Source organism: Oncorhynchus clarkii, chromosome 15, assembly GCF_045791955.1.
Source record: "Oncorhynchus clarkii lewisi isolate Uvic-CL-2024 chromosome 15, UVic_Ocla_1.0, whole genome shotgun sequence".
In the NCBI taxonomy this organism is placed as follows: Eukaryota; Metazoa; Chordata; class Actinopteri; order Salmoniformes; family Salmonidae; genus Oncorhynchus; species Oncorhynchus clarkii.
Genome location: NC_092161.1, coordinates 14792800 through 14816822, shown reverse-complemented (window position 1 = coordinate 14816822; position 24023 = coordinate 14792800). Strand labels below are relative to the sequence as shown.

The 24023-nt window shown below is 45.9% G+C and overlaps 1 protein-coding gene across 3 annotated transcripts in view; it reads left to right on the top strand.

The window, feature by feature from the left end:
- Window positions 1–234: 234 nt before the first annotated feature.
- The window catches only part of LOC139366930 (phosphatidylinositol 5-phosphate 4-kinase type-2 alpha-like), a 62028-nt gene continuing 38239 nt past the window's right edge, over window positions 235–24023 (top strand). For 2 of the 3 annotated variants that reach the window (XM_071104689.1, XM_071104688.1), the window contains exon 1: window positions 319–878. In XM_071104689.1, the coding sequence (XP_070960790.1) occupies window positions 744–878 (135 nt within the window). In that variant the 5' untranslated portion in view covers window positions 319–743. Of the gene's footprint in view, window positions 879–24023 lie in introns of all 3 variants that reach the window. The other variant, XM_071104690.1, reaches the window with a different exon arrangement.

Here is a 24023-nt window from a genome sequence, read left to right as displayed (position 1 = left end):
TTGTTTTGAACGCAGAATAATCCCAGACCCACTTTTCCTCGGCACCTAGAAAAGTTCTCTCTCTATAAACGAATATGTATTTAATATACCGTGTATTGCATTGTGGCCATTTGTATATCATGAATAAATGCAGGTTAACTACACATTTCTACTATTAGAAAGGTGTAGTTAATTGCCGAAATTCCGCGACCCGGAAATAATGTTTTAGTGTTGCTGACGAGACGGTGATGTGCCACACACCCACTGACTGAGGAAGGCGTAGATGAAACGCTATCACCTCCCTCCTAGGAGCTGTCAGTTGACAGCGCAACACCGAGCCGGAAGCATCGTAGGAAATAACACAGATTTGATACACCGTAGATTTTAGATTTCTCCTCTTTGTCACTGCAATAACGGTTGGGACACTAGCATATTTTGGGGCTGACCAACGAACGCGTAAGAAACAGAAAATATAAAAGGACTGACTAGCTTTCTAGTTTAGTAAGCTATCGTTAGCTTTGGCCAGTGCAGCCGCTGCTCTGCAACAGCTAGCTAAGGACGGAGTGTGTAGTAGGCAGGCGAGCTCCGTTGGAATCTAAAACCTAAGGCAAATTGGAGTATCTAGCTAATACAGAAAAGACTACAGTTGTTTTTGATTGCTCGCTAGCTAAATGCAGAGTGTAGGTGATCATTGAGAGGCTACTCTCCCAGCTCCATAACGAACTGTCACAGACTGGGTGATATCCAGCCAATTGCCACTAAAGATGGCTACAGCGAGCAGCATTGCCGCATCTATTGCGAGCAAGACGAAGAAGAAACACTTCGTGGCTCAAAAAGTGAAGCTTTTCCGAGCCAGCGACCCTCTGCTCAGCGTCCTCATGTGGGGAGTCAACCATTCGGTGAGTCTGTCCATTGGGGTTGGTTAGTGGTGGTCAAATCGATGTTTTCATGACCCTGTACTACTAAACATAACGTTAAACTAGCTAGAAATAGTGTCAGCTATGTGTCAAAGTGTGATTTGACTTGACAGACTCGAGACTGTCAGGCGCAAATCAGGGATGACGGCTAGCAGTAGTTATCGTCCTGGCAATGCAAATTTGCATCTTATCGCAACAGGCTTGATTTTAAATTCCACTTGGCAACAATTCACTTCTAACTAGTTAACTAATTAGCCTTTCAGAGGGTGTTGGATAGATTGTCTGTCGTGTCTCGATTCTCCATTACTTCCATTACTTCCATCACTGACTTTGGTCAATGTGAATTGCTGATAGAACAGTTGTAATAATAATAATAATAGTCAACTCTGCACTCTTGATGTGACATACATACTACAAGTAGCTTAGTGTGTGGGTGGGTCGGTGGTATAAACTCTCCGAGCTCTCAGGGTCCAGTATCGTGAGAGAACAGATATTCCCATGTCAGAGAGCTTATCATCGATCCCTTCCTCAATGTCTCTTTCAGTCACTGTGACTGCATAGAAGGCACAGTTAGAGCCATATAGCCTAACATAGGCTCACTGTCCCAATGTTTCATGACATAACATACTAATTTGCATTGGAACTAGAATGTTGCGATTGTTTGGGATATTGAAGTTCTAAACCAAAGTTTGCTGAATTCTTTAGCCTACATCTGAGTGTCTCTTCAAAATATGAATGATCACCATATTCACCATTCAATTCTCTCTGCAATGCTACACTGGCCTTTTTTAAAGGAAGAGATGTTTACTGTACGTGTTATATCTGGCATGCTAAATTGTAGGCTACAGACAAACTGAGGGGTTTTTAAATAGTGAGCAGAGGTTATTTATTAGCTGGGCCTGAAAGGATTACCCCAGCCCAGCCAGCAGACGAAACCAGAGTTTGCTTTAAACAGAAGGTTAGTCCAAGAGTAAACCGTGGCTTTGTGTCTAAGAGTGAAGTGTTGGCCAGACAGTGGTGTTCTCCCTCAGTCACGCTGCATCAGAGGCTGGTCAGTCCACCTCAAAATTCTACATGAAAACAGTCTCTTAGGGTGCAGGGTTACTAGTGTGTATGACAAGGGGGGGGGGGGGGCACACTATATGGAAACAGTGTTGATTGTGATCTGCTCAGGGCCTAACTAAGCAAAGACTAGCATGTCACGAGCCACAGGAGGTTTCTAGTCCCAGTCACATCTGTGTAAGTCAGGAAGAGGATCCAAGGGAGGTACAGTTGAAGTCGGAAGTTTACATACACCTTAGCCAAAAACATTTAAACTCTGTTTTTCACAATTCCTGACATTTAATCCTAGTAAAAATTCCCTGTCTTAGGTCAGTTAGGATCACCACTTACATTTAAGAATGTGAAATGTCAGAATAATAGTAGAGAGAATGATTTATTTCAGCTTTTATTTCTTTCATCACATTCCCAGTGGGTCAGAAGTTTACATACACTCAATTAGTATTTGGTAGCATTACCTTTAAATTGTTTAACTTGAGTCAAATGTTTCGGGGAGCCTTCCACAAGCTTTTGTGGGGGGAGAGACCACCACTGTCTGGCCAACACTTCACTCTTAGACACAAAGCCACAGTTTACTCTTGGACAAACCTTCTGTTTAAAGCAAACTCTGGTTTCGTCTGCTGGCTGGGATGGGGTAATCCTTTCAGGCCCAGCTAATAAATAACCTCTGCTCACTATTTAAAACCCCTCAGTTTGTCTGTAGCCTCCAATTTAGCATGCCAGATATAACACGTACAGTAAACATCTCTTCCTTTAAAAAAGGCCAGTGTAGCATTGCAGAGAGAATTGAATGGTGAATATGGTGATCATTCATATTTTGAAGAGACACTCCGATGTAGGCTAAAGAATTCAGCAAACTTTGGTTTAGAACTTCAATATCCCAATTGAGGTCAGGGTTTTGTGATGACCACTCCAATACCTTGAGGCACAGTTGTGTTTTTGTTTCATCAGACCAGAGGACATTTCTCCAAAAAGTACTATCTTGTCCCCATGTGCAGTTGCAAACCGTAGTCTGGCTTTTTTATGGCAGTTATGGAGCAGTGGTTTCTTCCTTGCTGAGCGGTCTTTCAGGTTATGTGGATATAGGACTTGTTTTACTGTGGATATAGATACTTTTGTACCGGTTTCCTCCAGCATCTTCACAAGGTCCTTTACTGTTGTTCTGGGACTGATTTGCACTTTTTGCACCAAAGTACGTTCATCTCTAGGAGACAGAACGAGTCTCCTTCCTGAGTGGTATGACGGCTGTGTGGTCCCATGGTGTTTATACTTGGATACTATTGTTTGTACAGATGAACGTGGTACCTTCAGGCGTTTGGAAATTGCTCCCAAGGATGAACCAGACTTGTGAGGGTCTACAGTTTTTTTTCTGAGGTCTTGGCTGATTTCTTTTGATTTTCCCATGTCAAGCAATGAGGCACTGAGTTTGATGGTAGGCCTTGAAATACATCCAATTCACTCAAATTATGTCAATTAGCCTATCAGAAGCTTCTAAAGCCATGACATAATTTTCTGGAATTTTCCAAACTGTTTAAAGGCACAGTCAACTTAGTGTATGTAAACTTCTGACCCACTGGAATTGTGATACAGTGAATTATAAGTGAAATAATCTGTCTTTAAACAATTGTTGGAAAAATTACTTGTCATGCACAAAGTAGATGTCCTAACGGACTTGCCAAAACTATAGTTTGTAAACAAGACATTTGTGGAGTGGTTGAAAAACGAGTTAAGTGTATCTAAACTTCCGACTTGTATCTCAACCAGCGTGTCACTACCACAACAGTTTAGCCCTACATGAAATTATATCCCAGTGGTAGTTTGCCTTCGCCAGGCTTGTCGTGACCACACCTTGGACTGGAATACTTATGTTAGCTCCAGAGAGGGCTGGCTCAGTGGGCTTATGTGGTCCTCTTTAGTCTCAGACAGTATCTGGGTTTGATTCCCAGCCAGCTAGCCCTAGCCAACATGCCCAAACCTTTTGTGTTGTTGCATTGCCTAACACTCGACAGGGTGATGGATAGAATAGTTTTATGCCAGAAGCTGCTTGTTTTCCAGGTACCCACCTCCTGGTCACCAGTCTCTTTCTTGTGGACTTTGCAACACTGCACTAACTGATCGGTTTAGAGTTTATTTCTTTCCGTACTGCTTAACCCCTAGTTATTTTATTTGGGACTATAAAATGTTTTCAGTGTGAACTTAAACAACTAAAACCACATGTAAAGAATGTTGTTTACATCATCTTTAAGAACTAACAACCACCAAAATACAAACTAGACAGGCAGAATCTAAAATGTAAAGAATGTTGTTTACATCATCTTTAAGAGCTAACAACCACCAAAATACAAACTAGACAGGCAGAATCTAAAATGTAAAGAATGTCATGGCATGGAGCCCCCATTTAATTTAGTTATAATTTGAGTCCCTCAGATAGCATAAGAGAACAATCTCTCAGCCCCATGACAAAATGTGTAGATTTTCAGGAAATTTGCTTTAAAACAGCCAAATCCTGCCTCTGTGGCCAAGAGGAGGGTCTGTAAAATGTTCAGTCGGAGACCACTCCATTGGCCACGCTCACTACCCCTACCCCTCCAACGCTAACTTTGCCACCTCTGCTATAAAATTAAAAAATCCTAGGGGAAACACTGTATTGAGGGTGATAGTTGAGGTTCTTGTAGAATTCTGGTTGGAAAAAGCCTGCTGATTGTGTGAGAGCTGCTGTCTTTCCCCAAGTTTGAGTAGGGGTCAGATGGAATGTCTGCTAGCGACAACACTGGAATGGAGAGAGGGGGAGGCCTGACAATGTGTACACACACACACACACACACACACACTCTGAGGCTGGCAAAGAAACAGAACCCTCCTTATCTCCTGAGAGACCCATCAATTAAACCCAGCACTTTCTGGAAACTCGCCAGCACTCTGCATTCCTGTTGCTGGAACACCAGGACCAACGTAGACAACTCAACTGGTAGACACTAGATGACCATGGTAGAGAGAACAGGGGAGTCACTAGATGGCCATGGTAGAGAGAACAGGGGAGTCACTACATGGCCATGGTAGAGAGAACAGGGGAGTCACTAGATGGCCATGGTAGAGAGAACAGAGGAGTCACTAGATGGCCATGGTAGAGAGAACAGTGGAGTCACTAGATAGCCATGGTAGAGAGAACAGGGGAGTCACTAGATTACTTGATTTGATGCAGCACCTCTACCATAGGTCATTCAAATCACAAATTGCGTTTGTGATTTTAAAGCCTCGGCTGTGTGATTGGTGGTAGTGAGTGACAGCAGATGATAGTTGATAGTTCCCTCTCCAAACGGGGGGATTAACAAACTCTGTCTGACACCCAAAGCCTCAGACATTCCTACTCTGTCTTAACACCCTGAGGATATAGGACTTAGTTTAGAGAGAGACTCCCTGACTGTTGACATTCAGCCCAGCCGTTTTGCCGTCCAGCAACATGACAGGCAGGAACCTGTGGCACTCCATCCATGGACAGGAGGATGAGAAATACTGTTTTCTAGAATGTCTGTACACCTCTGGTGAATCATCATCATACATACAGTGAGTGAAAAAAGTATTTGATCCCCTGCTGATTTTGTATGTTTGCCCACTGACAAAGAAATGATCAGTCTATAATTGTAATGGTAGGTTTATTTGAACATTGAGAGACAGAATAACAACAAATAAATCCAGAAAAACGCATGACAAAAATGTTATAAATTGATTTGCATTTTAATGAGGGGAAATAAGTATTTGACCCCTCTGCAAAACATGACTTAGTACTTGGTGGCAAAACCCTTGTTGTAAGGTTGAGGCTGACCCCTCGCTCTCTCTCCTGCTGCCTATTCCTCCGTCCCTCTCCCCCTCGCTCTCTCTCCTGCTGCCTATTCCTCTGTCCCTCTCCCCCTCGCTCTCTCTCCTGCTGCCTATTCCTCTGTCCCTCTACCCCTCACTCTCTCTCCTGCTGCCTATTCCTCTGTCCCTCCTCTACCCCTCGCTCTCTCTCCTGCTGCCTATTCCTCCGTCCCTCTCCCCCTCGCTCTCTCTCCTGCTGCCTATTCCTCCATCCCTCTCCCCCTCGCTCTCTCTCCTGCTGCCTATTCCTCTGTCACTCTACCCCTCGCTCTCTCTCCTGCTGCCTATTCCTCCATCCCTCTACCCCTTGCTCTCTCTCCCCCTGTCTTTCTGAGCCAGTGACTATGTCTGGGTCTGTGTGTGACGTAAGAGGCTGTTCCTATTAATAGCCACAGGATTGACCTACAACTATTATGTGGTGAATATGGATGAAGAACAGAATAGATGGGATCTCACAAAGGACCTGGATTCCCCAGGGACCAGCCGAGCACATTCAGAGTGTGTGGTGTACGTGTGTGTCTTTCCACATGGTCTGTCACTTCTTATGTCTGGGTGGTCGGGTTGGAGAGGGGCAACTTGATGAAGCAGGAGAGGTCGTCTTTTGTGCACAGTTGGGGTTAGGACCTCTGTTGCGCCCTCTACTCGTGTGTGTGTGTGTGTGTGTGTGTGTGTGAGACAGGTGTCCACTGTAGCATGGTGTAGAGCAGAGGGAAATAATGTTATGCCAGAGGAGACAAGGACATTGATTTAAAATATAGCTTTAGTCACCAGCAGTAGATATCCTAGTGCCCTCGTTGCCCTGCATGGCTATCAATGTGTGTACAGTAGGCCCCACCAGAAGTGAATGGTGTGTGTAAAATCACATTTTATTTGTCACATGCACCGAATGCAAAAGGTGTAGACCTTACTGTGAAACTCTTTCTTACAAGCCCTTAAGCAACAATGCAGAATTATTTTAAAAGTAAGAAAATATTTGCTAAAAATCTATATACACAGTACCAGTACCATCTACACAGTACCAGTACCATATACACAGTACCAGCCAAAAGTTTGGACACACCTACTCATTCAAGGGCTTTTCTTATTTTTACTATTTTCTACATTGTAGAATAATAGTGAAGACATCAAAACTATGAAATAACACATATGGAATTATGTAGTAACCAAAAAAGTGTTAAACAAATCAAAATACATTTTAGATTCTTCAAAGTAGACACTTTCTCTTGACAACTTTGCACACTCTTGGCATTTTCTCAACCAGCTTGCCTGGAATGCATTTCCAAAAGTCTTGAAGGAGTTCCCACATATGCTGAGCATTTGACTGCTTTTCCTTCACTCTGAGGTCCAACTCATCCCAAAACAAGGTGGTGTTGGTGGTGGTGGTAGTAGTACCTGGTGGTGGTGGTAGTAGTACCTGGTGGTGGTGGTAGTAGTAGTAGTACCTGGTGGTGGTAGTAGTAGTAGTACCTGATGGTGGTAGTAGTAGTAGTACCTGGTGGTGGTAGTAGTAGTAGTGGTAGTAGTATTACCTGGTGGTGGTGGTGGTAGTAGTAGCAGTAGTAGTACCTGGTGGTGGTAGTAGTATTACCTGGTGGTGGTGGTAGTAGTATTACCTGGTGGTGGTGGTGGTAGTAGTAGTAGTAGTACCTGGTGGTAGTAGTAGTAGTAGTAGTACCTGGTGGTAGTAGTAGTAGTAGTAGTACCTGGTGGTAGTAGTAGTAGTAGTAGTACCTGGTGGTGGTGGTAGTAGTAGTACCTGGTGGTGGTAGTAGTAGTAGTAGTACCTGGTGGTGGTGGTAGTAGTAGTAGTAGTAGTAGTAGTAGTACCTGGTAGTAGTAGTAGTAGTAGTACCTGGTGGTAGTAGTAGTACCTGGTGGTGGTAGTAGTAGTACCAGGTGGTGGTAGTAGTAGTAGTAGTACCTGGTGGTGGTAGTAGTAGTAGTAGTAGTAGTACCTGGTAGTAGTAGTAGTAGTAGTAGTAGTAGTAGTAGTACCTGGTGGTGGTAGTAGTAGTAGTACCTGGTGGTGGTGGTGGTAGTAGTAGTACCTGGTGGTGGTAGTAGTAGTACCTGGTGGTGGTGGTAGTAGTAGTAGTAGTACCTGGTGGTGGTGGTGGTAGTAGTAGTAGTAGTAGTAGTAGTACCTGGTGGTGGTGGTAGTAGTAGTACCTGGTGGTGGTGGTAGTAGTATTACCTGGTGGTGGTAGTAGTAGTAGTACCTGGTGGTAGTAGTAGTAGTACCAGGTGGTAGTAGTAGTAGTACCAGGTGGTAGTAGTAGTAGTACCAGGTGGTGGTAGTAGTAGTAGTACCAGGTGGTGGTAGTAGTAGTAGTAGTACCTGGTGGTAGTAGTAGTAGTAGTACCTGGTGGTAGTAGTAGTAGTACCTGGTGGTAGTAGTAGTAGTACCAGGTGGTGGTAGTAGTAGTAGTAGTACCTGGTGGTGGTAGTAGTAGTAGTAGTACCTGGTGGTGGTGGTGGTGGTGGTGGTAGTAGTATTACCTGGTGGTGGTAGTAGTAGTGGTAGTAGTAGTAGTAGTACCTGGTGGTGGTAGTAGTAGTAGTAGTAGCTGGTGGTGGTGGTAGTAGTAGTGGTAGTAGTAGTACCTGGTGGTGGTGGTGGTAGTAGTAGTAGTAGTACCTGGTGGTGGTAGTAGTAGTGGTAGTAGTAGTACCTGGTGGTGGTGGTGGTGGTAGTAGTAGCTGGTGGTGGTAGTAGTAGTAGCTGGTGGTGGTAGTAGTAGTAGCTGGTGGTGGTGGTAGTAGTAGTAGTACCTGGTGGTGGTAGTAGTAGTAGTAGTACCTGGTGGTGGTAGTAGTAGTACCTGGTAGTAGTAGTGGTAGTAGTAGTAGTAGTACCTGGTGGTGGTAGTAGTAGTAGTACGTGGTGGTGATGGTGGTAGTAGTGGTAGTAGTAGTATTAGTACCTGGTGGTAGTAGTAGTAGTACCTGGTGGTGGTGGTAGTAGTAGTACCTGGTGGTGGTAGTAGTAGTACCTGGTGGTGGTGGTAGTAGTAGTAGTAGTACCTGGTGGTGGTGGTGGTAGTAGTAGTAGTAGTACCTGGTGGTGGTGGTGGTAGTAGTAGTACCTGGTGGTGGTGGTAGTAGTATTACCTGGTGGTGGTAGTAGTAGTAGTACCTGGTGGTAGTAGTAGTAGTACCAGGTGGTGGTAGTAGTAGTAGTAGTACCAGGTGGTGGTAGTAGTAGTAGTAGTACCAGGTGGTGGTAGTAGTAGTAGTAGTACCTGGTGGTAGTAGTAGTAGTAGTAGTACCTGGTGGTAGTAGTACCTGGTGGTAGTAGTAGTAGTACCAGGTGGTGGTAGTAGTAGTAGTAGTAGTACCTGGTGGTGGTAGTAGTAGTAGTAGTACCTGGTGGTGGTAGTAGTAGTAGTGGTAGTAGTAGTAGTAGTGGTAGTAGTAGTAGTAGTACCTGGTGGTGGTAGTAGTAGTGGTAGTAGTAGTAGTAGTGGTAGTAGTAGTAGTAGTACCTGGTGGTGGTGGTGGTGGTGGTAGTAGTAGGTGGTGGTAGTAGTAGTGGTAGTAGTAGTAGTAGTGGTAGTAGTAGTAGTAGTACCTGGTGGTGGTAGTAGTAGTAGTAGTAGCTGGTGGTGGTGGTAGTAGTAGTGGTAGTAGTAGTACCTGGTGGTGGTGGTGGTGGTGGTAGTAGTAGTAGTACCTGGTGGTGGTAGTAGTAGTAGTAGTAGTAGTACCTGGTGGTGGTGGTGGTGGTGGTGGTGGTAGTAGTAGTAGCTGGTGGTGGTAGTAGTAGTACCTGGTGGTGGTGGTAGTAGTAGTAGTACCTGGTGGTGGTAGTAGTAGTAGTACCTGATGGTGGTAGTAGTAGTAGTACCTGGTGGTGGTAGTAGTGGTAGTAGTATTACCTGGTGGTGGTGGTGGCAGTAGTAGTACCTGGTGGTGGTAGTAGTATTACCTGGTGGTGGTGGTAGTAGTATTACCTGGTGGTGGTGGTGGTGGTAGTAGTAGTAGTAGTAGTACCTGGTGGTAGTAGTAGTAGTAGTAGTACCTGGTGGTAGTAGTAGTAGTAGTAGTACCTGGTGGTAGTAGTAGTAGTAGTAGTACCTGGTGGTGGTGGTAGTAGTAGTACCTGGTGGTGGTAGTAGTAGTAGTAGTACCTGGTGGTGGTGGTGGTAGTAGTAGTAGTACCTGGTAGTAGTAGTAGTAGTAGTACCTGGTGGTAGTAGTAGTACCTGGTGGTGGTAGTAGTAGTACCAGGTGGTGGTAGTAGTAGTAGTAGTACCTGGTGGTGGTAGTAGTAGTAGTAGTAGTAGTACCTGGTGGTAGTAGTAGTAGTAGTAGTAGTAGTAGTACCTGGTGGTGGTAGTAGTAGTAGTACCTGGTGGTGGTGGTAGTAGTAGTAGTAGTACCTGGTCGTGGTGGTGGTAGCAGTAGTAGTAGTAGTAGTAGTACCTGGTGGTGGTGGTAGTAGTAGTACCTGGTGGTGGTGGTAGTAGTATTACCTGGTGGTGGTAGTAGTAGTAGTACCTGGTGGTAGTAGTAGTAGTACCAGGTGGTAGTAGTAGTAGTACCAGGTGGTGGTAGTAGTAGTAGTACCAGGTGGTGGTAGTAGTAGTAGTAGTAGTACCTGGTGGTAGTAGTAGTAGTAGTACCTGGTGGTAGTAGTAGTAGTACCTGGTGGTAGTAGTAGTAGTACCAGGTGGTGGTAGTAGTATTAGTAGTACCTGGTGGTGGTAGTAGTAGTAGTAGTACCTGGTGGTGGTGGTGGTGGTGGTGGTAGTAGTATTACCTGGTGGTGGTAGTAGTAGTGGTAGTAGTAGTAGTAGTACCTGGTGGTGGTAGTAGTAGTAGTAGTAGCTGGTGGTGGTGGTAGTAGTAGTGGTAGTAGTAGTACCTGGTGGTGGTGGTGGTAGTAGTAGTAGTAGTACCTGGTGGTGGTAGTAGTAGTGGTAGTAGTAGTACCTGGTGGTGGTGGTGGTGGTGGTGGTAGTAGTAGCTGGTGGTGGTAGTAGTAGTAGCTGGTGGTGGTGGTAGTAGTAGTAGTACCTGGTGGTGGTAGTAGTAGTAGTAGTACCTGGTGGTGGTAGTAGTAGTACCTGGTAGTAGTAGTGGTAGTAGTAGTAGTAGTACCTGGTGGTGGTAGTAGTAGTAGTACGTGGTGGTGATGGTGGTAGTAGTAGTAGTAGTAGTACCTGGTAGTAGTAGTGGTAGTAGTAGTATTAGTACCTGGTGGTAGTAGTAGTAGTACCTGGTGGTGGTGGTAGTAGTAGTACCTGGTGGTGGTAGTAGTAGTACCTGGTGGTGGTGGTAGTAGTAGTAGTAGTACCTGGTGGTGGTGGTGGTATTAGTAGTAGTAGTAGTACCTGGTGGTGGTGGTGGTAGTAGTAGTACCTTGTGGTGGTGGTAGTAGTATTACCTGGTGGTGGTAGTAGTAGTAGTACCTGGTGGTAGTAGTAGTAGTACCAGGTGGTGGTAGTAGTAGTAGTAGTACCAGGTGGTGGTAGTAGTAGTAGTAGTACCAGGTGGTGGTAGTAGTAGTAGTAGTACCTGGTGGTAGTAGTAGTAGTAGTAGTACCTGGTGGTAGTAGTACCTGGTGGTAGTAGTAGTAGTACCAGGTGGTGGTAGTAGTAGTAGTAGTAGTACCTGGTGGTGGTAGTAGTAGTAGTAGTACCTGGTGGTGGTAGTAGTAGTAGTGGTAGTAGTAGTAGTAGTGGTAGTAGTAGTAGTAGTACCTGGTGGTGGTGGTAGTAGTGGTAGTAGTAGTAGTAGTGGTAGTAGTAGTAGTAGTACCTGGTGGTGGTGGTGGTGGTGGTAGTAGTATTACCTGGTGGTGGTAGTAGTAGTGGTAGTAGTAGTAGTAGTGGTAGTAGTAGTAGTAGTACCTGGTGGTGGTAGTAGTAGTAGTAGTAGCTGGTGGTGGTGGTAGTAGTAGTGGTAGTAGTAGTACCTGGTGGTGGTGGTGGTGGTAGTAGTAGTAGTACCTGGTGGTGGTAGTAGTAGTAGTAGTAGTAGTACCTGGTGGTGGTGGTGGTGGTGGTGGTGGTGGTAGTAGTAGTAGTAGCTGGTGGTGGTAGTAGTAGTACCTGGTGGTGGTGGTAGTAGTAGTAGTACCTGGTGGTGGTAGTAGTAGTAGTACCTGATGGTGGTAGTAGTAGTAGTACCTGGTGGTGGTAGTAGTAGTAGTGGTAGTAGTATTACCTGGTGGTGGTGGTGGCAGTAGTAGTACCTGGTGGTGGTAGTAGTATTACCTGGTGGTGGTGGTAGTAGTATTACCTGGTGGTGGTGGTGGTGGTAGTAGTAGTAGTAGTACCTGGTGGTAGTAGTAGTAGTAGTAGTACCTGGTGGTAGTAGTAGTAGTAGTAGTACCTGGTGGTAGTAGTAGTAGTAGTAGTAGTACCTGGTGGTGGTAGTAGTAGTAGTAGTACCTGGTGGTGGTGGTGGTAGTAGTAGTAGTACCTGGTAGTAGTAGTAGTAGTAGTACCTGGTGGTAGTAGTAGTACCTGGTGGTGGTAGTAGTAGTACCAGGTGGTGGTAGTAGTAGTAGTAGTACCTGGTGGTGGTAGTAGTAGTAGTAGTAGTAGTACCTGGTGGTAGTAGTAGTAGTAGTAGTAGTAGTAGTAGTAGTAGTACCTGGTGGTGGTAGTAGTAGTAGTACCTGGTGGTGGTGGTAGTAGTAGTACCTGGTGGTGGTAGTAGTAGTACCTGGTGGTGGTGGTAGTAGTAGTAGTAGTACCTGGTCGTGGTGGTGGTAGCAGTAGTAGTAGTAGTAGTAGTACCTGGTGGTGGTGGTAGTAGTAGTACCTGGTGGTGGTGGTAGTAGTATTACCTGGTGGTGGTAGTAGTAGTAGTACCTGGTGGTAGTAGTAGTAGTACCAGGTGGTAGTAGTAGTAGTACCAGGTGGTGGTAGTAGTAGTAGTACCAGGTGGTGGTAGTAGTAGTAGTAGTACCTGGTGGTAGTAGTAGTAGTAGTACCTGGTGGTAGTAGTAGTAGTACCTGGTGGTAGTAGTAGTAGTACCAGGTGGTGGTAGTAGTAGTAGTAGTACCTGGTGGTGGTAGTAGTAGTAGTAGTACCTGGTGGTGGTGGTGGTGGTAGTAGTATTACCTGGTGGTGGTAGTAGTAGTGGTAGTAGTAGTAGTAGTACCTGGTGGTAGTAGTAGTAGTACCAGGTGGTGGTAGTAGTAGTAGTAGTACCAGGTGGTGGTAGTAGTAGTAGTAGTACCAGGTGGTGGTAGTAGTAGTAGTAGTACCAGGTGGTGGTAGTAGTAGTAGTAGTACCTGGTGGTAGTAGTAGTAGTAGTAGTACCTGGTGGTAGTAGTACCTGGTGGTAGTAGTAGTAGTACCAGGTGGTGGTAGTAGTAGTAGTAGTAGTACCTGGTGGTGGTAGTAGTAGTAGTAGTACCTGGTGGTGGTAGTAGTAGTAGTGGTAGTAGTAGTAGTAGTGGTAGTAGTAGTAGTAGTACCTGGTGGTGGTAGTAGTAGTGGTAGTAGTAGTAGTAGTGGTAGTAGTAGTAGTAGTACCTGGTGGTGGTGGTGGTGGTGGTAGTAGTATTACCTGGTGGTGGTAGTAGTAGTGGTAGTAGTAGTAGTAGTGGTAGTAGTAGTAGTAGTACCTGGTGGTGGTAGTAGTAGTAGTAGTAGCTGGTGGTGGTGGTAGTAGTAGTGGTAGTAGTAGTACCTGGTGGTGGTGGTGGTGGTAGTAGTAGTAGTACCTGGTGGTGGTGGTGGTGGTAGTAGTAGTAGTAGTACCTGGTGGTAGTAGTAGTAGTAGTAGTACCTGGTGGTAGTAGTAGTAGTAGTAGTACCTGGTGGTAGTAGTAGTAGTAGTAGTACCTGGTGGTGGTGGTAGTAGTAGTACCTGGTGGTGGTAGTAGTAGTAGTAGTACCTGGTGGTGGTGGTGGTAGTAGTAGTAGTACCTGGTAGTAGTAGTAGTAGTAGTACCTGGTGGTAGTAGTAGTACCTGGTGGTGGTAGTAGTAGTACCAGGTGGTGGTAGTAGTAGTAGTAGTACCTGGTGGTGGTAGTAGTAGTAGTAGTAGTAGTACCTGGTGGTAGTAGTAGTAGTAGTAGTAGTAGTAGTAGTAGTACCTGGTGGTGGTAGTAGTAGTAGTACCTGGTGGTGGTGGTAGTAGTAGTACCTGGTGGTGGTAGTAGTAGTACCTGGTGGTGGTGGTAGTAGTAGTAGTAGTACCTGGTCGTGGTGGTGGTAGCAGTAGTAGTAGTAGTAGTAGTACCTGGTGGTGGTGGTAGTAGTAGTACCTGGTGGTGGTGGTAGTAGTATTACCTGGTGGTGGTAGTAGTAGTAGTACCTGGTGGTAGTAGTAGTAGTACCAGGTGGTAGTAGTAGTAGTACCAGGTGGTGGTAGTAGTAGTAGTACCAGGTGGTGGTAGTAGTAGTAGTAGTACCTGGTGGTAGTAGTAGTAGTAGTACCTGGTGGTAGTAGTAGTAGTACCTGGTGGTAGTAGTAGTAGTACCAGGTGGTGGTAGTAGTAGTAGTAGTACCTGGTGGTGGTAGTAGTAGTAGTAGTACCTGGTGGTGGTGGTGGTGGTGGTGGTAGTAGTATTACCTGGTGGTGGTAGTAGTAGTGGTAGTAGTAGTAGTAGTACCTGGTGGTGGTAGTAGTAGTAGTAGTAGCTGGTGGTGGTGGTGGTAGTAGTAGTGGTAGTAGTAGTACCTGGTGGTGGTGGTGGTAGTAGTAGTAGTAGTACCTGGTGGTGGTAGTAGTAGTGGTAGTAGTAGTACCTGGTGGTGGTGGTGGTGGTGGTGGTGGTGGTGGTAGTAGTAGCTGGTGGTGGTAGTAGTAGTAGCTGGTGGTGGTGGTAGTAGTAGTAGTACCTGGTGGTGGTAGTAGTAGTAGTAGTACCTGGTGGTGGTAGTAGTAGTACCTGGTAGTAGTAGTGGTAGTAGTAGTAGTAGTACCTGGTGGTGGTAGTAGTAGTAGTACGTGGTGGTGATGGTGGTAGTAGTAGTAGTAGTAGTACCTGGTAGTAGTAGTGGTAGTAGTAGTATTAGTACCTGGTGGTAGTAGTAGTAGTACCTGGTGGTGGTGGTAGTAGTAGTACCTGGTGGTGGTAGTAGTAGTACCTGGTGGTGGTGGTAGTAGTAGTAGTAGTACCTGGTGGTGGTGGTGGTAGTAGTAGTAGTAGTAGTACCTGGTGGTGGTGGTGGTAGTAGTAGTACCTGGTGGTGGTGGTAGTAGTATTACCTGGTGGTGGTAGTAGTAGTAGTACCTGGTGGTAGTAGTAGTAGTACCAGGTGGTGGTAGTAGTAGTAGTAGTACCAGGTGGTGGTAGTAGTAGTAGTAGTACCAGGTGGTGGTAGTAGTAGTAGTAGTACCAGGTGGTGGTAGTAGTAGTAGTAGTACCTGGTGGTAGTAGTAGTAGTAGTAGTACCTGGTGGTAGTAGTACCTGGTGGTAGTAGTAGTAGTACCAGGTGGTGGTAGTAGTAGTAGTAGTAGTACCTGGTGGTGGTAGTAGTAGTAGTAGTACCTGGTGGTGGTAGTAGTAGTAGTGGTAGTAGTAGTAGTAGTGGTAGTAGTAGTAGTAGTACCTGGTGGTGGTAGTAGTAGTGGTAGTAGTAGTAGTAGTGGTAGTAGTAGTAGTAGTACCTGGTGGTGGTGGTGGTGGTGGTAGTAGTAGTGGTGGTAGTAGTAGTAGTAGTAGTAGTAGTGGTAGTAGTAGTAGTAGTACCTGGTGGTGGTAGTAGTAGTAGTAGTAGCTGGTGGTGGTGGTAGTAGTAGTGGTAGTAGTAGTACCTGGTGGTGGTGGTGGTGGTGGTAGTAGTAGTAGTACCTGGTGGTGGTAGTAGTAGTAGTAGTAGTAGTAGTACCTGGTGGTGGTGGTGGTGGTGGTGGTAGTAGTAGTAGTAGCTGGTGGTGGTAGTAGTAGTAGCTGGTGGTGGTGGTAGTAGTAGTAGTACCTGGTGGTGGTAGTAGTAGTAGTAGTACCTGGTGGTGGTAGTAGTAGTAGTAGTACCTGGTAGTAGTAGTGGTAGTAGTAGTAGTAGTACCTGGTGGTGGTAGTAGTAGTAGTACGTGGTGGTGATGGTGGTAGTAGTAGTAGTAGTAGTACCTGGTAGTAGTAGTAGTAGTAGTACCTGGTGGTGGTAGTAGTAGTAGCTGGTGGTGGTGGTAGTAGTAGTACCTGGTGGTAGTAGTAGTAGTAGTAGTACCTGGTGGTGGTGGTAGTAGTAGTAGTAGTAGTAGTAGTAGTAGCTGGTGGTGGTGGTGGTAGTAGTAGCTGGTGGTGGTGGTGGTAGTAGTAGCTGGTGGTGGTAGTAGTAGTAGTAGTACCTGGTGGTGGTGGTGGTAGTAGTAGTAGTAGTAGTAGTAGTAGTAGTAGTAGTAGTAGCTGGTGGTGGTGGTGGTGGTGGTAGTAGTAGTAGTGGTAGTAGTAGTAGTACCTGGTGGTGGTAGTAGTAGTAGTACGTGGTGGTGATGGTGGTAGTAGTAGTAGTAGTACCTGGTAGTAGTAGTGGTAGTAGTAGTAGTAGTACCTGGTGGTAGTAGTAGTAGTACCTGGTGGTGGTGGTAGTAGTAGTACCTGGTGGTGGTAGTAGTAGTACCTGGTGGTGGTAGTAGTAGTAGTACGTGGTGGTGATGGTGGTAGTAGTAGTAGTAGTAGTACCTGGTAGTAGTAGTAGTAGTAGTACCTGGTGGTGGTAGTAGTAGTAGCTGGTGGTGGTGGTAGTAGTAGTACCTGGTGGTAGTAGTAGTAGTAGTAGTACCTGGTGGTGGTAGTAGTAGTAGTAGTAGTACCTGGTGGTGGTAGTAGTAGTAGTAGTACCTGGTGGTGGTAGTAGTAGTAGCTGGTGGTGGTGGTGGTAGTAGTAGCTGGTGGTGGTAGTAGTAGTAGTAGTACCTGGTGGTGGTGGTGGTAGTAGTAGTAGTAGTAGTAGTAGGTGGTGGTGGTGGTGGTAGTAGTAGTAGTAGTGGTAGTAGTAGTAGTACCTGGTGGTGGTAGTAGTAGTAGTACGTGGTGGTGATGGTGGTAGTAGTAGTAGTAGTACCTGGTAGTAGTAGTGGTAGTAGTAGTAGTAGTACCTGGTGGTAGTAGTAGTAGTACCTGGTGGTGGTGGTAGTAGTAGTACCTGGTGGTGGTAGTAGTAGTACCTGGTGGTGGTGGTAGTAGTAGTAGTAGTACCTGGTGGTGGTGGTGGTGGTAGTAGTAGTAGTAGTAGTACCTGGTGGTGGTGGTAGTAGTAGTACCTGGTGGTGGTGGTGGTAGTAGTATTACCTGGTCGTGGTGGTAGTAGTAGTACCTGGTGGTGGTAGTAGTAGTACCTGGTGGTGGTGGTAGTAGTAGTAGTAGTAGTACCTGGTGGTGGTGGTGGTGGTAGTACCTGGTGGCAGTAGTAGTAGTACCAGGTGGTGGTAGTAGTAGTAGTAGTACCAGGTGGTGGTAGTAGTAGTAGTAGTACCTGGTGGTGGTAGTAGTAGTAGTACCAGGTGGTGGTAGTAGTAGTAGTAGTACCTGGTGGTAGTAGTAGTAGTAGTACCTGGTGGTAGTAGTAGTAGTACCTGGTGGTAGTAGTAGTAGTACCAGGTGGTGGTAGTAGTAGTAGTAGTACCTGGTGGTGGTAGTAGTAGTAGTAGTACCTGGTGGTGGTAGTAGTAGTAGTAGTACCTGGTGGTGGTGGTGGTGGTAGTAGTATTACCTGGTGGTGGTAGTAGTAGTGGTAGTAGTAGTAGTAGTACCTGGTGGTGGTAGTAGTAGTAGTAGTAGCTGGTGGTGGTGGTAGTAGTAGTGGTAGTAGTAGTACCTGGTGGTGGTGGTGGTAGTAGTAGTAGTACCTGGTGGTGGTAGTAGTAGTAGTAGTAGTAGTAGTAGTAGTACCTGGTGGTGGTGGTGGTGGTGGTAGTAGTAGTAGCTGGTAGTAGTAGTAGTAGTAGCTGGTGGTGGTGGTAGTAGTAGTAGTACCTGGTGGTGGTGGTAGTAGTAGTAGTACCTGGTGGTGGTAGTAGTAGTAGTAGTACCTGGTAGTAGTAGTGGTAGTAGTAGTAGTAGTACCTGGTGGTGGTAGTAGTAGTAGTACGTGGTGGTGATGGTGGTAGTAGTAGTAGTAGTAGTACCTGGTAGTAGTAGTGGTAGTAGTAGTAGTAGTACCTGGTGGTGGTAGTAGTAGTAGCTGGTGGTAGTAGTAGTAGTAGTAGTAGTACCTGGTGGTGGTAGTAGTAGTAGTAGTAGTAGTACCTGGTGGTGGTAGTAGTAGTAGCTGGTGGTGGTGGTGGTAGTAGTAGCTGGTGGTGGTGGTGGTAGTAGTAGCTGGTGGTGGTAGTAGTAGCTGGTGGTGGTGGTAGTAGTAGTAGTAGTAGTACCTGGTGGTGGTAGTAGTAGTAGTAGTAGTAGTAGTACCTGGTGGTGGTAGTAGTAGTACCTGGTGGCAGTAGTAGTAGTACCAGGTGGTGGTAGTAGTAGTAGTAGTACCAGGTGGTGGTAGTAGTAGTAGTAGTACCTGGTGGTGGTAGTAGTAGTAGTACCAGGTGGTGGTAGTAGTAGTAGTAGTACCTGGTGGTAGTAGTAGTAGTAGTAGTACCTGGTGGTGGTAGTAGTAGTACCTGATGGTGGTAGTAGTAGTACCTGGTGGTGGTGGTAGTAGTAGTAGTACCTGGTGGTGGTAGTAGTAGTACCTGGTGGTGGTGGTGGTAGTAGTACCTGGTGGTGGTAGTAGTAGTACCTGGTGGTGGTGGTGGTAGTAGTAGTAGTAGTAGTAGTAGTAGTAGTACCTGGTAGTAGTAGTGGTAGTAGTAGTAGTAGTACCTGGTGGTGGTGGTAGTAGTAGTAGCTGGTGGTGGTGGTAGTAGTAGTACCTGGTGGTGGTAGTAGTAGTACCTGGTGGTAGTAGTAGTAGTAGTAGTAGTACCTGGTGGTGGTAGTAGTAGTAGTAGTAGTAGTACCTGGTGGTGGTAGTAGTAGTAGTAGTAGTAGTAGCTGGTGGTGGTAGTAGTAGTAGTACCTGGTGGTGGTGGTAGTAGTAGTAGTACCTGGTGGTGGTGGTAGTAGTAGTACCTGGTGGTGGTGGTAGTAGTAGTAGTAGTACCTGGTGGTGGTGGTGGTAGTAGTAGTAGTAGTAGTACCTGGTGGTAGTAGTATTACCTGGTGGTGGTAGTAGTAGTAGTACCTGGTGGTAGTAGTAGTAGTAGTAGTACCTGGTGGTGGTAGTAGTAGTACCTGATGGTGGTGGTGGTAGTAGTAGTACCTGGTGGTGGTGGTGGTAGTAGTAGTAGTAGTAGTAGTAGTAGTAGTAGTAGTAGTAGTAGTAGTACCTGGTGGTGGTAGTAGTAGTACCTGGTGGTGGTAGTAGTAGTACCTGGTGGTGGTAGTAGTAGTAGTACCTGGTGGTGGTAGTAGTAGTAGTACCTGGTGGTGGTAGTAGTACCTGGTGGTGGTAGTAGTAGTAGTAGTACCTGCTGGTAGTAGTAGTAGTAGTAGTACCTGCTGGTGGTAGTAGTAGTAGTAGTAGTGTTACCTGGTGGTGGTGGTGGTAGTAGTAGTGTTACCTGGTGGTAGTAGTAGTGTTACCTGGTGGTGGTAGTAGTAGTAGTACCTGGTGGTGGTGGTAGTAGTAGTAGTACACTAGTAGTAGTAGTAGTAGTAGTAGTAGTAGTAGTAGTAGTAGTAGTACCTGGTGGTGGTAGTAGTAGTAGTAGTAGTAGTACCTGGTGGTAGTAGTAGTACCTGGTGGTGGTAGTAGTAGTACCTGGTGGTGGTAGTAGTAGTACCTGGTGGTGGTAGTAGTAATACCTGGTAGTAGTAGTAGTAGTACCTAGTAGTAGTAGTAGTAGTAGTAGTAGTAGTACCTGGTGGTGGTAGTAGTAATACCTGGTGGTGGTAGTAGTAGTACCTGGTAGTAGTAGTAGTAGTACCTAGTAGTAGTAGTAGTAGTAGTAGTAGTAGTAGTAGTAGTACCTGGTGGTGGTAGTGGTAGTAGTACCTGATGGTGGTGGTGGTAGTAGTAGTAGTACCTGGTGGTGGTAGTAGTAGTACCTGGTGGTGGTAGTAGTAGTACCTGGTGCTGGTAGTAGTAGTACCTGGTGGTAGTAGTAGTAGTAGTACCTGGTAGTAGTAGTAGTACCTGGTAGTAGTACCTGGTGGTGGTAGTGGTAGTAGTACCTGGTGGTGGTAGTGGTAGTGGTATTAGTACCTGCTGGTGGTGGTGGTAGTAGTAGTGTTACCTGGTGGTGGTAGTAGTAGTGTTACCTGGTGGTGGTGGTAGTAGTAGTACCTGGTGGTAGTAGTAGTAGTGGTAGTAGTACGTGGTGGTAGTAGTAGTAGTAGTGGTAGTAGTACCTGGTGGTGGTAGTAGTATTAGTAGTGGTAGTAGTACCTGGTGGTGGTGGTGGTAGTAGTAGTAGTAGTAGTACCTGGTGGTGGTGGTAGTAGTAGTAGTAGTAGTACCTGGTGGTGGTAGTAGTATTCGTAGTGGTAGTATTACCTGGTGGTGGTGGTAGTAGTAGTACCTGGTGGTAGTAGTAGTAGTACCTGGTGGTAGTAGTACCTGGTGGTAGTAGTAGTAGTACCTGGTGGTGGTGGTAGTAGTAGTAGTACCTGGTGGTGGTAGTAGTAGTAGTACCTGGTGGTGGTAGTAGTAGTAGTACCTGATGGTGGTGGTAGTAGTAGTAGTACCTGGTGGTGGTAGTAGTAGTAGTGGTAGTAGTATTACCTGGTGGTGGTGGTAGTAGTAGTACCTGGTGGTGGTAGTAGTAGTAGTAGTAGTACCTGGTGGTGGTGGTAGTAGTAGTACCTGGTGGTGGTGGTGGTAGTAGTAGTAGTAGTAGTACCTGGTGGTGGTAGTAGTAGTACCTGGTGGTGGTGGTGGTGGTAGTAGTACCTGGTGGTGGTAGTAGTAGTACCTGGTGGTGGTAGTAGTAGTAGTACCTGGTGGTGGTAGTAGTAGTAGTACCTGGTGGTGGTAGTAGTAGTAGTAGTACCTGCTGGTAGTAGTAGTAGTAGTAGTAGTACCTGCTGGTGGTAGTAGTAGTACCTGCTGGTGGTGGTGGTGGTGGTAGTAGTAGTGGTACCTGGTGGTGGTGGTGGTGGTGGTAGTAGTAGTGTTACCTGGTGGTAGTAGTAGTGTTACCTGGTGGTGGTAGTAGTAGTGTTACCTGGTGGTGGTGGTAGTAGTAGTACACTAGTAGTAGTAGTAGTAGTAGTAGTACCTGGTGGTGGTAGTAGTAGTAGTGGTAGTAGTAGTAGTACCTGGTGGTAGTAGTAGTACCTGGTGGTGGTAGTAGTAGTTGTAGTGCCTGGTGGTGGTAGTAGTAGTACCTGGTGGTGGTAGTAGTAATACCTGGTGGTGGTAGTAGTAGTACCTGGTAGTAGTAGTAGTACCTAGTAGTAGTAGTAGTAGTAGTAGTAGTAGTACCTGGTGGTGGTAGTGGTAGTAGTACCTGATGGTGGTGGTAGTAGTAGTAGTACCTGGTGGTGGTAGTAGTAGTACCTGGTGGTGGTAGTAGTAGTACCTGGTGCTGGTAGTAGTAGTACCTGGTGGTAGTAGTAGTAGTAGTAGTACCTGGTAGTAGTAGTAGTACCTGGTGGTGGTAGTGGTAGTAGTACCTGGTGGTGGTAGTGGTAGTGGTAGTAGTACCTGGTGGTGGTAGTAGTAGTAGTACCTGCTGGTGGTGGTAGTAGTAGTAGTACCTGCTGGTGGTAGTAGTAGTAGTAGTACCTGCTGGTGGTAGTAGTAGTAGTAGTAGTACCTGCTGGTGGTGGTGGTGGTAGTAGTAGTGTTACCTGGTGGTGGTAGTAGTAGTGTTACCTGGTGGTGGTGGTAGTAGTAGTACCTGGTGGTAGTAGTAGTAGTGGTAGTAGTACGTGGTGGTAGTAGTAGTAGTAGTGGTAGTAGTACCTGGTGGTGGTAGTAGTATTAGTAGTGGTAGTAGTACCTGGTGGTGGTGGTAGTAGTAGTAGTAGTAGTAGTAGTAGTACCTGGTGGTGGTAGTAGTATTAGTAGTGGTAGTATTACCTGGTGGTGGTGGTAGTAGTAGTACCTGGTGGTAGTAGTAGTAGTACCTGGTGGTAGTAGTACCTGGTGGTAGTAGTAGTTGTACCTGGTGGTGGTGGTAGTAGTAGTAGTACCTGGTGGTGGTAGTAGTAGTAGTGGTAGTAGTATTACCTGGTGGTGGTTGTAGTAGTAGTACCTGGTGGTGGTGGTAGTAGTATTACGTGGTGGTGGTGGTGGTAGTAGTAGTAGTAGTAGTAGTAGTACCTGGTGGTAGTAGTAGTAGTAGTACCTGGTGGTGGTAGTAGTAGTAGTAGTAGTACCTGGTGGTGGTAGTAGTAGTAGTACCTGGTGGTGGTGGTAGTAGTAGTAGTAGTACACTAGTAGTAGTAGTAGTAGTAGTAGTAGTGGTACCTGGTGGTGGTAGTAGTGGTAGTAGTAGTAGTACCTGGTGGTAGTAGTAGTAGTAGTACCTGGTGGTAGTAGTAGTAGTAGTGCCTGGTGGTGGTAGTAGTAGTACCTGGTGGTGGTAGTAGTAGTACCTGGTAGTAGTAGTAGTACCTAGTAGTAGTAGTAGTAGTAGTACCTGGTGGTGGTAGTGGTAGTAGTACCTGATGGTGGTGGTAGTAGTAGTAGTACCTGGTGGTGGTAGTAGTAGTACCTGGTGGTGGTAGTAGTAGTAGTACCTGGTGGTGGTAGTAGTAGTACCTGGTGGTGGTAGTAGTAGTAGTACCTGGTAGTAGTAGTAGTAGTACCTGGTAGTAGTACCTGGTGGTGGTAGCGGTAGTAGTACCTGGTGGTGGTAGTGGTAGTGGTAGTAGTACCTGGTGGTGGTAGTAGTAGTAGTACCTGCTGGTGGTAGTAGTAGTAGTAGTAGTAGTACCTGCTGGTGGTGGTGGTGGTGGTGGTGGTAGTAGTAGTGTTACCTGGTGGTGGTAGTAGTAGTGTTACCTGGTGGTGGTGGTAGTAGTAGTACCTGGTGGTAGTAGTAGTAGTGGTAGTAGTACGTGGTGGTGGTAGTAGTAGTAGTGGTAGTAGTACCTGGTGGTGGTAGTAGTATTAGTAGTGGTAGTAGTACCTGGTGGTGGTGGTAGTAGTAGTAGTAGTATTAGTAGTGGTAGTATTACCTGGTGGTGGTGGTAGTAGTAGTACCTGGTGGTAGTAGTAGTAGTACCTGGTGGTAGTAGTACCTGGTGGTGGTGGTAGTAGTAGTAGTACCTGGTGGTGGTAGTAGTAGTAGTACCTGATGGTGGTGGTAGTAGTAGTAGTACCTGGTGGTGGTAGTAGTAGTAGTGGTAGTAGTATTACCTGGTGGTGGTGGTGGTGGTAGTAGTAGTAGTAGTAGTAGTAGTAGTACTAGTAGTACTGGTGGTGGTAGTAGTAGTACTAGTAGTACCTGGTGGTGGTGGTAGTAGTATTACCTGGTGGTGTTAGTAGTAGTAGTATTAGTAGTAGTAGTACCTGGTGGTGGTAGTAGTAGTACTAGTACCTGGTGGTGGTGGTAGTAGTAGTACCTGGTGGTGGTAGTAGTAGTACCTGGTGGTAGTAGTAGTAGTAGTAGTACCTGGTGGTGGTAGTAGTAGTAGTAGTACCTGGTGGTGGTAGTAGTAGTAGTAGTAGTAGTACCTGGTGGTGGTGGTGGTAGTAGTATTACCTGGTGGTGGTAGTAGTATTACCTGGTGGTGTTGGTGTTGGTAGTAGTAGTACCTGGTGGTAGTAGTAGTAGTAGTAGTACCTGGTGGTAGTAGTAGTACCTGGTGGTAGTAGTAGTAGTACCAGGTGGTGGTAGTAGTAGTAGTAGTACCTGGTGGTGGTAGTAGTAGTTGTACCTGCTGGTGGTAGTAGTAGTAGTAGTACCTGGTGGTGGTGGTAGTAGTAGTAGTAGTACCTGGTGGTGGTAGTAGTAGTAGTAGTAGTAGTACCTGGTGGTAATGGTAGTAGTATTACCTGGTGGTGGTAGTAGTAGTACCTGGTGGTAGTAGTAGTAGTAGTAGTAGTAGTAGTACCTGGTGGTGGTGGTGGTAGTAGTAGTAGTAGTAGTAGTAGTAGTAGTAGTAGTAGTAGTAGTAGTACCTGGTGGTGGTAGTAGTAGTAGTACCTGGTGGTGGTGGTAGTAGTATTACCTGGTGGTGGTGGTAATTGTAGTACCTGGTGGTAGTAGTAGTAGTACCAGGTGGTGGTAGTAGTAGTAGTAGTACCTGGTGGTAGTAGTAGTAGTAGTACCTGGTGTTAGTAGAAGTAGTAGTACCTGGTGGTAGTAGTAGTAGTACCAGGTGGTGGTAGTAGTAGTA